Below are 14790 nucleotides of genomic sequence, written 5' to 3'. Positions count from 1 at the left end.
GGACAGTCACATTTGCTGTCCAGGCCATGCTGGGACTCCCATGGATGGACCTGCAGGATGTGAGGGTCAAACATCTGCCTCAGGAAAGAGGGAGCACAAGGAGAAGGCAAAGGAAATTCCTCCTCTACCAAAGGGCTGGGCTGTGCTCAGTCAGAGACTGCTCAGAAGCATAAATGTTAATGTTATGCCAGATCCAGCCCAGGGACAGAGAGATTCATTCCATTTCATTATGAAATGATGCAAGCTCCATAAAGTGTCAGCTTTCAAGTTCATAATTTATAAATTAAGTGTAAATAGCATATTCTGACCTCCTCCCCAGCCACTCATTTATCCTTCCCCCATGAAAAATTAATGAGTCTATAAAGTAGCTTGTAAATTTAAAGCATTAATTCTATTTTTTTTTTTTTTAGATCAACAGTGTGATTTTCACACAGGCCCTGAAGCATTAACTGGCTGCAGTCAGTGCTGTTAACCACTGGTCTTAGGTGTGCCACAGGAACACTCCTGCAAAGGTTTCTGGAGCAGAGCAGTGTCAGGGACCAGAAAAAGCTCTCTGAGGTTTTTAGGCTGTCCCAGCAGAGCATTCCCTGCTTCCCACAGCCCAGCAGGCTGCTTCCTTCAGGGGGTGCTTGGAGACTTAATATCTTATCCAAGACATCAGAATAAGAATTAGCGAGACAATTCTTAAAATAAAACTTCCCAACAATTCCTGGACAATTCACCCCGGGCAAAACTTTTGGTCTGTTGGAAAAGCAGTAAGCAGAACTTACTTGCAGAGCACGGAGCTCCACTGTGAGGATTCCCTACGGGGCCCTTCTGCTATTTGGTGACCTTTTATAAGGTTCCCTTTGCACAAAAAGCTGCGTTGGTTGTTTTGCAAGGCCCTCCACAGCCTTGGGAGGAGCAGAATTACTGTCCCTCGGTGTGTCCCTTTACCAGCCCCCAGCAAAGGTCAGACAGGAGCTGGTGACAGTCAGGGAGGAAAAGGAGCCAGGTGAGCTCAGGGACAGGTGGGGCAAGCACAGCATCCCGAGGTGTTGGAGACGTGCAGGAGCACAAGGAAGGAGGGCAAAGAACAGAAACAAACTGGCCTGGAGCTGTCCAGGTGGGTGTGAAGGTGCTTTTCATGCAGCTAAAAACGTTGCTAAATAAAAAAAAAAAAAAAAATGCTGCACAGAAATAAACTCTTATTGCTGAGGTCTTTTGTGAAATATCCATTTCTTTTTAATTGAAAAGAAGAAACTCCCCACACTGGAGTAAACAAGGCAGGAAAAATCATGGAGGGTTCATTTCCCCTCCTCTAGACCTAAGTATGATCATGTTCAGTGCTCCTTCTCTGCAGTCTGATCACCATGAACAGAAAGTTACTGTGATGACTCATGACAAAAATGGCAGATTTTATCCATCAAATTCCTACAATCAAACATTAAAATCAATACTTTTCCTCTGGGGACAAGATGGAGAGACAAACATAACAACTTTATCTATGCCACATGTAAAATATTTGTAATTGAGCAAAAAGCCTGATCTCAAATGCTTAAAAATATAAGGCTGGGGCAGCAAATGTGATTGGATTTGTTATAATCTAATCATTTTCATCCATATGCGGCCCCCAATCTGTTTAGGATTGTTAAAATTCCTGGATATTGTAGTGCCTTCCCCAGGGCAGGCTGGGAAGAGCTCCTGGACCAGATGGGAGGCAGTGACTCCAGCCAGCAGAGGCAGAAAGGAGGACAGAGGTTAACTCCTCCTGTGCCAGCCCCAGAGAGCAGGTCAGACAGGAGGTTAATGCAGGCTGCTTTCCAGGGCTGCAGGTTTTATTTTGGTCTGGCCAGGGAGGTTGATGCAGGCTGCTTTCCAGGGCTGCCAAGGGCAGGTTTTATTGTAAAGCCCCCAGGAGCACACTGGGGAGCCCATGGGGACAAACAGAGCAGGGACCAATAATCACATCCTTCTGAACAACTGCTCAGTGCAAACTCCCCTGGCTGTGCCATGGCAGGAGGGCTCCCAGCAGCCCAGGAGGAAAGTGAAATGCTGTGGAGGAAAGCAGCAGCCAGGAGATGAAAGGCCTCTTTCAGACTGAAGGTGGTTTTATAAATCTTGTGGAGTTGCACAGGATCAGAGAGCAGTAAAAGATGCACAGGAGTCAGCAGGGCCCTGCTTGTGTAAGAACAACAGTCTGGCTGCTCAGCATCCCCTACCCCTCTCTAACCTGACACAGAGGAGTGGCCCAACACTCAGATCCTCTGCCACAGAAACACTTGGATGCTCCTTTCTCCACCAGCCTGAATTGGCTCTGTTTATACAAGTTTAATCCTTTGTCATATAAAACAAACCCTGTAGCTAAAAACAAAATACAGAATTACCCTATTAGAAGAGTGCACTGATTACAGACAATACCACTTTATTCTGCCTGTGACTTTCTTAACTGAGATAACCAGCAGTTTGCTGCTAAGATGGAAAATCACCTTATTTTTCCATACCTGCCCAAAGGGTTAGTCTCCTTTGATGACCTCTAGGGAATTCAGTAGGTGTTTTCTAAGGAATTATTTAACAGGATTTAACCTAAAATCCTGGAAGCCTGGGGGCTATGATAAAAGGAAATAAAATGAAAGTAACAGCCCAGGACTTCAAATGTTTTCCTCTTTAATTCATAGAGAAGCTGCCAGTGTAATACTAACTCCTAGCTGAGTACTTGAAGATTTTTCTATTGCACTGAATTTACACCTGTGGAAGATCAAATTTACCCTAAAATAAGGAATTTTCCCATAAAATTGAATATGCTAACGTCAGAAGCAATCTCTCACATCCTGCAAAATCAGCTTTGCAGAGCAGATCTCCCCTACATCAGAACTATCATGTCTTGATAGACTCCTCTGAGCAGTTACAACCATTCTTGAAAATATGGAATATGAGAACAGTAAGGAGCAATCAGGTGCTCATATATTAATTTTGCTGGTCACTAAAAGACCCTTCAAGACCCTGTTTAGTTTCAACAGCAACAAAAAAGTTAATTTTCAAGTGCCAGCATCTTATCCTGGAGAGAGACTGCTGAGGAAAAACCTCAAGTGATGTTAGTGGATATCAATTATCACAGTATCATCCCTTGGAGGACTTTTCACAGACATGCCACAATAGGGGCTACATGTCCAAAGTGCAGCTCTCTCGGTTTTTATCCTGTAAACCCCCTGTGTGCTGCCAGAACAACCCCCCAGCCCCCTAAACAAACAACCCATTCCCATGTTCTCACCTGGGTACGAGCTGCAGGAAAATTCAAGTCTGCTTTTGACTCAGAAGCAATTCCCTGTCTCTCCTGCTTATTAATGCCTCTGAATAGGAACAGACTTGGGGCTTTTTTCATTTGACAGTCCTTTGCATTGCCAGGATTTGACAAAGCCTGGAAGAAATAAAAGCAGCTGCCCCACTAAAGTACCCTCAGTAGGTTTTAAGTGCCAGACTTTTGCTTAGGATTGACTTTCACAGCTTCAAAGGAAAGTGTGATTCTTTCTGGAGCCCAGCTGTGTGTCTAGGATGATTTTTTTGGGCACTAATACTAACCAGAAGTACATTAACTCATCAAGGACATACTGGCTCCAGTAAATATCAAGCAATGATTTGGATAACATTTCCACTTGGGAAGGAATTTTTATAGAAATTTTTGTCCCCCTTTCCATAGCCATGAGGGCAAGTCTGATTCTTTTGCTAAGAGGAATGGATTGAAACTTGAAGCAGTTGAAAATGCAGAAAGCATTTGGATGCTGTAATTCCCCCTTTAGACATCCATAGCTACTCTGCTCAGGGCTATGAAGGTACTTTATACAGGCAGATCAGTTCAAAAGGCATTTTGCAGTCAGACAGGTAGCTGGGAGCCAAAGACTAACAATTCTATCCCAGCTGTTGATAGAACACATATGTACGTGTGTAAAAGCCAGGAAGGGAGAACACTGTTCACCCCATAACAGAGATTAGATTTCTCTTTCCCCATGCATTTTTAATCTGCCTACAGAGTTTCATGAGCCAGAACTGCCCAGGCTGGGCTGGGGGCACAGGGGGATTGCCAGAGCTGGCAGGCAGGGGCTGAGGCAGCTGGCTGATGGATGGGAGGGCAGGGCAGCCCTGTCTCCACTGCCCTGTCCCACACTGACAGGCAGGACTGGAGCTCTCCCTGCCCTGCACAGACAGGTTCCTGATGGAGGTGACCAAACCAGCCCAAAGAAGGGTTGCCAGGGCAGGGAAGTTTTTCATCAGAAACACCCATGGTCCATTTTTTGCACCTCCTTGCCAAGTACAAAGCAGCACAATACAATTCTCAGAACTGTGCTCCAGGCATCCTGTGCAAGGCATCCCACCAAATGCTGCAGCAGGGCCTGCTGAGGGACAGTGCTGGAGACTGCAGGACACTCCCCTGGCCTGCAGAATCCCTCACCTGAGGACAGAACTCTGGACTGCAGCTCCAGGAGATGAACATCTGAAGGGTCTTTGAGAGCTCCAAGCCAAACCCCCGGTCTGGCTTTTTGCTCCCATTTCAAAGCAGCTCCTTTGTTTTAGCATTACTGATCTTTTAGCAGAGCCATTACAGAACTGAGCATAATTCAAGTCTCTGGTGTCAAAGGTGCTCCATCTGACACATTTATGAAAGGTGTGGATGGGCAGCAGGGTTGGAACAGAAGTAGGATCTGTGAACAGCCCCCTTGAAGTCACTGATGTGGCTCTGAGGGGAGCAGAGCCTGCTGCTTACAGACTTTTTCTACTGAAAAGGCCATTGGACTAGTTTTTTGCCAAATCAAGGACTGATTTATCCCTGTTGTAGCTTCACTGAATTCAGTCAAGCTATACAAGTCATGAATTTAGCTCTTAGCTTCCCCCACAGAGAATACTGTTTTCCCCTTTGATGGTGCTCCAGCAAACCTCTCTGGAAATTTATGAGCACAGCCTCTGCTCCAGCAAAGCAGGTAAGCAGACACACATGGAAGTACGTGAGAAACTGTCCAGAGAGGAACTGGATTATTTCCATACTTAAACCATCACCAGCCTTTTCCACCTGACATCCTTGCTCATGTTTTATTCAGTGGGAGACAGAGGGTTCCTTCAAGCGTTTGGCTTCCAACTCTGAAATTCTGGCCAAAGGAAGGCCTCCCATTGCCTTTGCTGGAAGCTGAATTTTTCTGAGGGTAAAGGTTTGTTTTGATGGCAGTGGGGAGGTTTGGAAAGGACAAGACAGAGTCCATCCCTTCTACAACAAACTTGTCCATTCTGTCCAGATTTAGGGATTTTACCAGACATGAGTGACTTCTGCTTCTGAGACTTGCCCAGAAACATCCTTACTGGTGGCTGGTCTACAGTTCTCCTGCTGACTTCCACCCATGAGTCTCTCCAAATTCCCAGTAAAAACCAGACTGTAGTCCCTGCACTTATATTGTGATCAATATTTTTTTCTGTGAAAATAAATTTCATGTCCTGTTTTCAGGGCACTTTTTTGATGCACCTCACCTGACCTACATTTCCCTCTTCCAGGCCTGCTCTGGGACCTCACTGGATTTTGCACCAACACCTGTTTCTCTTCCATTAAGGAAAGAGTTTCACACAGGCTATAGGTGCTCACATTTGCATTAGTTCCCAGGTGTGTTACACAGCCTTGGATTTCACAGCAGGGTGATGGTTTGTCTGCCAGACCCTGTTTTCCATTCACCCTGGCAGTTCTCTAGAATAGATCCAGCAGTGTCCCCTCACAGCTCCACAGGCCAGTACCCTGATCACACTGTGCCTCTATCAAGGCTCCCCCATGCTGGCCCTTTATAAAAGCCCAGCTGCTCAGCAAAACTTCTCAGCAAACAATTCATGAGCCCTTTAATTATTCCTGCAACCATCTGCACTGTAACATTTCTCTTCCATTGGTAGATGAGGAAATTTATATTTTCAGAAAGATCTGCTATGCAAAATCTATTGAAACTTCTGTCTACTTCTCCCTTATCTGCCCCCCTTCTCAGCAAAGTTTTAGTCTTGGGAAGGCTCAAACAATCTAACTCTGACTCCAGGGAGACAAAAATAAAGGGTTACTGCAGGTCACTCTCCAAACACTGGACGAGACTTTATCTCAAATAGAGCCTCCCTACAATATTCTGCCTTTTCCCCCTGCACAGTGCCTGCCTGGAACTGCTGCAGCTCCCTGGGGCTTGTCTTTCTGAGCAGGGATCCCCCAGGGCCAGGGCATCTGTCCTGCCAGCCCAGGCCAGGGGGCACCAGCAGTGTGTGAACCCTGGCTGTACACGGCTCTCACTCAGCAGGAGTGGCCTGGAAAAAGCCGTGGCTCTGCTACAAGTGCTTTGTAGCCCCAACAGCAAGTGCCTGCCTTGCTGTGAGCCATTTCCATGCACCCTTTTGCTGCCTCCCTGCTCAGGCACTCTGCTTTCCCCCAGGAACCAGGGCTCCCCCAGCCCAGACACTTGTGGAGTTTCTCTCTCTCTCAGCCTCTCTAAGCCAAGAAAACGGCTCAGCTCTATTCAGTAGATTCCCGACAGCCTTCAAAGGATTGCTAACTCCAGTCTGCTTTAAAAACGCAGATCATTCTCTTCTTGGCAGCCTTTTTGCCTTCCCTGCAGTTGCTGGGCCCACAGAGCAGCACAGCAGGAGCTCAGTGCACCTGGAGTTACCTGGAGAACCTGCAGCGCCTGGGGCAGGGAGCTCACACTCTCCTGGGGATGCACCGGGCTCTGACACAAAGGGGTTTCTGGAGGAGAGCTGCACCCCTGGCTGGCCGGGATTGAGGGCTGACAAGGGTTAACAGCTCCTGTCTCCCTCTGACCCCCTCCTCCTCCTCCTCCCTGTGCGGTCCAGGCTCAGCACAGCCCTGGAGCTCCAGAGCAATGCCAGAGCTGCAGGAGCAGCACGGGGAGGCTGCAGGACCAGGCAAATATAAAACAACGTGAAAACACCCAGCTGAAGAAAACAACAAAATATTGTTGGGTTTTTTGGGGTTTTTTTACTTTTCTTGAAGGACCACAAGGCTTTTAGTTGCTCTGTCTGCTTAGGAGCCATATGGAAAAATCAGTTCTGTCCTGGTTGCACAGTTTTGATTTTCATCTGCCTACAGAGATCTGAAAAGTCTATGTTCTTTTCTGCCTTTTTGGCAAGGAAAGCGACTGGTGTGAGGATCATCTAGCCAGGAGCACAATAGGTAAGGCACAGTATTTTTTGTGTAACTTATTTCCAACAGTCAGAATATATTGTTTGTGTAACTGAGTGGAAATAGCCTTTGGGACGATGCTCTCTTTGGGATAAGCTGATTATAGGTTTGCTGATGGCTCGGTTTGTTTGTTTTCCTGGACAAGAAGAGCTGAGCTGCTGTGGGGTCAGTGTGGTTTGCAAGATGCTGTCATTAAGGCAGCAGAAAGACTTTTTTTAAATCCTCTCCGAAGCAAAGAGCAACTCAGATTCCACTGTCAAAGGTAAAGCAAAATATTTGGGGTTCTATTTTAAATCTGTAAGCTATAATTAGACTGCAGGAATAGCAAAGTGACTCAGTCATAAGGAAAAGCTCTGTTATAGCAGCATTAAAGTGGAATTGATATGAAAATCTTAACTACTCTTTCAACTTGTTCAGATGGTTGTTTAAGCCTGAATTCAACCAGGTGCTAAAATAGCACAAGCAGGCAGAGAATAAACCAACTTTATCTGAGTGTTGAGAGGGACATTCAGGTGAGCTGGTATCAGTAATTTCCATAATCATCTCACTGATGCTAAAGATGTGCTTGACAATGGGAATCCCAGATTTTGTACATAAAAACCTACAGCTGTATTCAATGCTATACTAAATGTGTGTTTGAAATAGATTTAAAAAGGAAGGGGTCGTTTTATAAAGTCCCTTACACTGCAATGGACAGCGGGTGTGCTGAACTGGAGATTTGACCACCTAAAATCCCCCACAGTTTTACAGGCACTATGGGGAAAGAGCTGATCTCAGAATGAAATATAAGCTACAAAGAATTGAGCCTTTGTCTTGTATGTTTTCTCCCGTCAGCAGCCAATAATCAGATTTAACCAGGATCTTTACTCCTTGCTGCCTGTAAGATGCAATAAGCTACTTTTTCCTCAAAAAAGGGATCTTGCACACAGAGCTCCCTCTGCTTTCCAGATCCCTGAGCTACAGCTGGCACCTGTATTAAAGGTCTGTGCCCTTTCCACTTCCATCCTTTCTGAAACTGGATGTGGCAGACAAAGGAGTTGTAAGTCACAATCAGTAACTGCACATAGTGCACTGTCAAATTTCCTGTCCCACCTGGAGTCTCCTCCTCTGTGTAGCTCTGGGAAACGCACACAGCAGTTTGAATAATGTCAGTATTTGCTGGGCACAGCTTTTGTGCTTTTCTTTCTTAGATTCCAAGCTGATAATAAGGCCTGTTGAAAATAGGGACGTAAGCAATTTTTTAAAAATCTCTTGCCAGAGGGAACACAATACAGTTGTTACAGTTCCAGTGAGCAGCAAATGCTGGGACAGGCTGGAGGTGATGCAGGTATGAGAATGATAAGCAATACAAAAATCTAAGAATAAGATTACTGCCCTAGAGTGATGAAGCCTTCTTCCAAATGAGATACACAGAGCTTAAAATCAAGTACCAGCTCAGGGATTCTTATCCAAGATTCTCCATCTTTGACCAAACAGTATCTTACACAGCTCTGGATAAGTTACAGGATCCTCTTATCCACGCATACCTACAGTCCCAGTGGACAAAATAAAAATTCAGTGACCCCTGTTAGACCACCAGAAGCAGGATTTGGGGCATAGTGACTTCCTGTGAGTTTTAAAGGGACAGCTCCATTACAAATAGCTCAGGCTTGAAATTTAGTAAGTGAACATCATAAACTAGAAAAAAAATATTTTAAATGTGATTTTCCACTCATTCTGACAGCTGTAATTTTTTTTTTAATAACTCATGCTCCACTTGTGCTGCATTGACTACATTTTCTTTTTGTCTAATCAAAGACTTCTATTCACTGTTGTCATCTCACTTTGCAGCACTGAAGATGTCCTGGTTCTGGCTTTACCTTCCTCTCCACCTTCTCACGGCCACTTGTTTGTGCCACTCTATAAAAGCATCCACCACCAGCTCCCAACAGAGCTTCAAGGCTGACCTCTTCAACTTCTACCACTCCCTGGTCCTTGCAGATGGGAAGGAAACTACAATTCACCTGCTGAAGGACATACCCAAAAGGTGAGAGCAAACCAGCCACTCCTATTCTCAGACACTTCCCCGTGTCACTGGTAGCTGCACACTGCCAGGACAAGCCCAGAGTCCCTGTGTACCTGCAGGGCTCTGCAGTGCACCTGAAATGCCAGGAAAATGCCCCACTCCTCAAGTGCCATTACACTGCCCCGAACCTGGAACAAAGCCCTGAGATGAAGTTGAGATTCCTGCCCAGGTTTCAGCAGCTGTCTGTGGTGTTTGTCAGAGCAGCAGCAGAGCTGACACAGCTGGTGGGCTCCAGCAGCAAACAGCTGTGTCACAACAGCCCAGCCTCAGGTCTGCAGCCCCAGCAGCCATCCTGCATTCCTGGGGAAACACAAACACTTCACCTGCCAGAGTAACTCCCCCCAAAAATCAATAGAATATCTGCACAGGCATCTTATCAGGAAAACTTCTGCCACTATCCTGCACAATAAAAGTGGGTTTTTTTGCCAAATGGCACAACTTGTTAATATCAAAAGTGCTTTGTATGTGGAAATTCCACAGTTGATTATAACTTACAGCTCCTTTGTCTGCCACATCCAGTTTCAGAAAGTATGAAAGTGAAAAGGGCACAGACCTTTAATACAGGTGCCAGCATATGGAAATTCCACATTCTTCACCTTCCCAAAATATCTGCAGAGTTTTCTGTTATACCTGGATATGTAGGTGATGTAGATATTACAACTGGTGCTTCATCTGGGTAGCAAAGATCAATGTGCTTGTTTAGGAAGAGGAGATGCACTTTGGACAGAGACTAGCACACACAGATTTTGACATACACCCAAGTGGTCATGGAGCAGAGGGTGAGCCAGATTGCTCAGCCTTCATGTGCATTGCACAGGAAAACTGCAATCAGGCACAAGTTATATAATGTGGTCATGCTCTAAAGAATAGAACTAGGAGCTCTCCTAGTTAAAGGACAAGGGGGACTGAAACCTCAAAGAAAAGGGAAATTTTCTATGCTCTTGCAGCATAAAATTAAGACTGCAATGAGGAAGTAGCTTAGCATGATCAGGAAGGTGCTTTTGAACCCCAGTCATCCAAGCAGGAAGACAAACAATGAATGACAGGTTTTGGCTGAGAGTAAAAGACTTGAGAATGTGGAACTGATTCCAGTGAAGCTTCACTCTGGCCTAGTAGCCACCAGGCTGACAGGGTCCGTCCATAATGGCTAGGCTTGTCTCACTGGTGAACAACAAAAAAAAACCCCTTGGATTGCCAATTGCCTTCATTTAAGTGAGGCACCCAAATCCAAACATTACACAGTCTGTATAAAAACAACAGAAATAAACCAGAGCAAGACAAGAGGTTGAGCTTTTTCAAGGCAGGAATGAAAACCTGACCAAAGAGACTCGTGTCACTTTGTGGTGCTCATGCACTGCAGCCTCTGACACAAAGGCAACCAAGGTAGAACTGGCAACATGGAGACAGCAGTCACCTAAATCACATCCATCATCCAAAATAACCAGCTAAGGATGAGATACAGTGTTCACCTAAAGTGCAGGGAAAAAAAACTCAGAGAGGAAAAATACTGCCTTAAGTGAATAAATCTTTCAGCAAATACATGGGAATTAAAAAAAAAAATAAAAAAATACCCCACAGCCTGTTTTCTTCCCACAGCTGAAGACTGCAGACACTCCTCACCCCTTTGTGTGGATGCACCTCAGAGAACAGTCATTTCTACCCAGAGCAAAGTGACCCACATCAGAATGGCTGATAACTGGTAGGAGTTTGGGGCAAACTTGAACTCCCTGATCCATTCCCTCTATTTCTATTCCCATTTACAGGTACTACTTTGTTTTGGAAGAGGGCAGGGTCCTTGCCCCTTTCTCGATAACAGTGACTCCCTGTGATGTTCCCATTGAATGGAACATTCTTGTCTACAAGTCTCCACCAGCAAGAGCAACACCAGGTAAGGCCTTCAGGCTGCCTAAATAGAGGCAAAGAAAGCATAAGGTACCCAGAGATGAATGTGTCATAGGAAATTTTCCACAAACATTAACATTTTGTGGTTCCCTCCTTTAAATGGCCACGGGCTGACCCGTCTCCATGGGTGAAACATGGAAACCCATCAGATCTTACCCTCAACACAAATAAATCAGAGATTAGATATGAAAACATTTACAGCTAAGGTTAGTATTTGGAAACAGCTACAGGTCTGCCAGGCTGCACAAACAGACCAACTTCATAAATTTTTGGTACTAGCCTGAACTTCCCTCTGCTGCCTCAGTTATTTTTCTGTGCTTTAGGTCACTTGAGACAACTATTTGCTCCCCAAATGAAGCAGAGAAGATTAAGCCATTTATTCTTGCCATGTCCACCATGACAGTGTGTACTATACAGCCTTTGCCCTAAAAGGCAATTCCCTTCCCTTGCATGATTTTTTGAACTAATTTTTCAAACTAAAAATCTAAAAGCTGTCATTAACAAGTTCTTACCTGTCAAGCAGATACACCTGACTGAGGAGTTCAAATTATACTCCTTTCAATTCAGAAGTTTTCCCTCTTCATGAGACAATGACCTAAAACTAATCCAAAGGAAAAAACCTAACATAGAAATAATGAGTCTCCTTAAAGTAAAGTACCCTTAGAGACAGCAAATAGAGAAAGAAAATTGTAGGGGCATCAGGCATGATACAAGCCAAGCTTTTGCACGTTGTGGCTTCATAATTATAGTATTTTCAAAAACATAATTCTACAGCTGCACTGCTAAAATAAAAGCTTCTCAAATTTTATTTTAATAAATTGTCAGTAGCGACATACTTTTACTAGAACATATTTTTAGTTATAATTGCTGCTTTCAAGAAGCAAATACAACGTTCTCTAACAGTACAACTTGTACGATATGCTTTATTTCACCTCTTTTATGCTTTATTTCACCTCTTTCAAAGCAGAAGTTACCAGTCAGCTTTTTTTGCCTGCAGGTGACCATGACACACAAGAGGTCTCCAAATCTCACAAGGCTTCCAGCATGGTGTCCACTATCTTCAGCTACAAGGGGAATTCTGTAGAGACTTACATGGGAATGTCCTCCCATTCGGCCCTTTACCTGCTGGAGTTCCTGTCCACGGAGAGAGACACACACATCACTGTGTACCTGACCACAGACACCACGTCTGGGCACCTCTACCCCGAGCTCCCAACGGACCCACGGATAGACGTCATCGGCATCGGCCACACCACGGTGACCCTGGCCTGGAAACACAGCCCCTCCGTGCTGCAGCACAGGGACAGCACCCAGTACTGCCTCCTGGTCAATGAAAAGCACAACTACAAGAGCCTGTGTGCTGCTGAGACAGCCATCAGGGCCTCTGGGATGAAGCTGCCACCCACGTTAGCCCTGTCCCTCTCTCCGTACCTGCTGGAGCCGCAGCAGGTGATGATACTGTCCAACAGCGAGCTGAGCATCATCAACAAAGTGAGCAGTGGGGAGGTCAGGCAGGTGTGCATGGGCACCAAGAACACTTACACAGTGCCCAACCTCAGCCCCAGCACTCAGTATTACTTTGATGTCTTTATTGTCAATCTCCTCACAAACGCCAGCGCCGCCTACACCGGGACGTTCGCCAGGACCCTGGAAGAGCCTGAGCCCAAGGTGGCAGAGCTGAAGGATGGCAAAGTGGTTCATGTGGTCCTGGATGGGAAAAAGGAGAAGTTCTACAGTCTGCAGTACCAGGCGAGGCACAAGAAAATCCACTTCACCTTCCAGCTGTGTCGGGGCCAAATACAGGTTCACATAATGAGAAATGGCAAAACGGTGGCATCAGAAAATCTCTCTGGGGTGAGGTATTTCTCCCTGAAGGGAAAGCTGCTGGACACTTATCTGGTGCAGCTGAGGTCCACAGAGGAATCTAACTCTTCTGTGAAGGTACAAGCATCCCCCCATTTCCACAAGCCCTTATTCCCACTTCTTCCGGAGAGCTTAAAAATCAAATCTTTCAGTAAACTGAGAACGTGCAGGTCTGTGACCATTGCCTGGCTGGGGACACAAGAGGAGAGCAAGTACTGTGTGTACAGGAAAAGGATTGAAGAGGACCAGATCTGGAGGGAGCTGCAGAGTGCAGACAGGTGCTCTGGGCCTGAGTCCCGGCACAAATCAGAGAAGGTGCTGTGCAAGTACTTCTATGACCTGAACCCCCAGCGAGCTGTCACCACTGAGACCATCAAAGGGCTGGAGGCAGGGGCACTCTACCTGTTTGATGTTTACCTCTTTGGGCCATCTGGCATCCCTGTCAGATATCACAGCAAGGTTGTGAAGACCAGGAAAAAATGTTGAAGGTTTTGGCAGAAGGTTTTGTAGTGAGTGAATGAAGGTTGTTATCACAATCCACACCAACCCAAGTCAAAGCCCCTGCAGTTTGAACTACGCTGACAAATGAAAAATTTAAAGCCATAAGACTGCACAGCAAAACACATCTTAGATGATTACACATATTTTCTCCTGTGTAAGGTGGGGTGCTTATTTTCTTTCCCTGTCTCATTCAAACATTAAAAACAGAGTTGTGAAACAAACTCATACAACATGGAAATAAAATAGCCTGAGAGAACCCACGAGAAATAGCTTGGTTACCTCAAATGCTTCTGAAATCCAGCACAGAAGTGATGGGGAAATGCCTCACAAGAGGCACATCATTGTTCAAGTCCCAGAGAGTTTTCCACTTTCTCTAACTCATGCAGCTAACAAGGAACTGAGAGCCCCACAAGTCAGACTGCTCTTGAGAAACAGATTCCTCACTGCTTGAGCAAGAAAGGAGACAAAAGAAATTGAAAGAGCAGTGGAACTGATGTATAACTCCACACGTTGAGTAAAGCAGTCTGAACTACATCTTCCCCTATTACCTGCATGCTTGCTTGGTTTCATTCCCACAGAGAAACTGTGCTTGCTTAGAAACTGACAAAATTCAGGCCAGGAACTGGCTGTGGATCCAGCTTTTCTGGGGAGTGTACAAACACACTGCTGTGCTACTGCCCACAGAGGAAAGCAGCAACTGAGGACTCTTGCCATGGAAAGATTTATCATCCATATATAGCCTCTGATATCGAGCCCATGTCTATGACTGTGACTCCTGACTGTAATATATTCATTCTTTGCATCCTTTAGCCAGCCTATCTCAATGAATGCATTGCTTTGAGAAAATTTAGATGTGGTTTTCCTACTAAATATCATGGAGGGAACATATTTGTAGTAAAAATTCTGACAAACACCTTTTGGTTGTCTTGTTTCCTTGATTACCTTCCATATATGACATGAGACAGTGTAAAAAAGAAAATTAAGTCTTCATACTCTCCCTTAGGTTCATCTTCAATTATCAGTAGAAAGTATTTTGCATGTAGGCTCTTGGCAGGCCTGGAATTTACATATAAACAGACACAATAGCTTCACTAACCCAGAGGTTTCCCAAGAAATCTTGCCTGTAGTGATTATTTTCCCTCCACAACTACACTAAACACATACAATAATGATTAAACTCATTACTGTGTATTTGAGTCATTCTCTTGCAGTTTAGGGTCATCACAGTCGCAGTTGACTCTGAGCAATTATTACCATTATTAGATCCAAGTGTGTT

General features: G+C 45.2%; 1 protein-coding gene and 1 long non-coding RNA gene across 3 annotated transcripts in view; one reads left to right on the top strand and one right to left on the bottom strand.

Annotated features, from left to right (window-relative positions):
- LOC310912211 overlaps window positions 1–14790 on the bottom strand; it is a 67141-nt gene that overhangs the window by 36906 nt on the left and 15445 nt on the right. The gene's annotated exons all lie outside the window — the stretch shown is intronic.
- LOC310911846 (protein NDNF-like) lies at window positions 7011–14383 on the top strand. Its single transcript, XM_083865841.1, has 4 exons — window positions 7011–7174; window positions 9014–9209; window positions 11012–11136; window positions 12148–14383. Exons 2-4 carry the CDS (start codon window positions 9022–9024, stop codon window positions 13497–13499), a joined length of 1665 nt encoding a protein of 554 aa, XP_083721967.1. The 5' UTR covers window positions 7011–7174; window positions 9014–9021; the 3' UTR covers window positions 13500–14383.

This window comes from Zosterops lateralis, assembly GCF_965231275.1.
Source record: "Zosterops lateralis genome assembly, chromosome: 8".
NCBI classification, from domain to species: domain Eukaryota; kingdom Metazoa; phylum Chordata; class Aves; order Passeriformes; family Zosteropidae; genus Zosterops; species Zosterops lateralis.
Note: the sequence above shows the minus strand (reverse complement) of the source record. Positions and strands in the feature narration are given on the sequence as shown.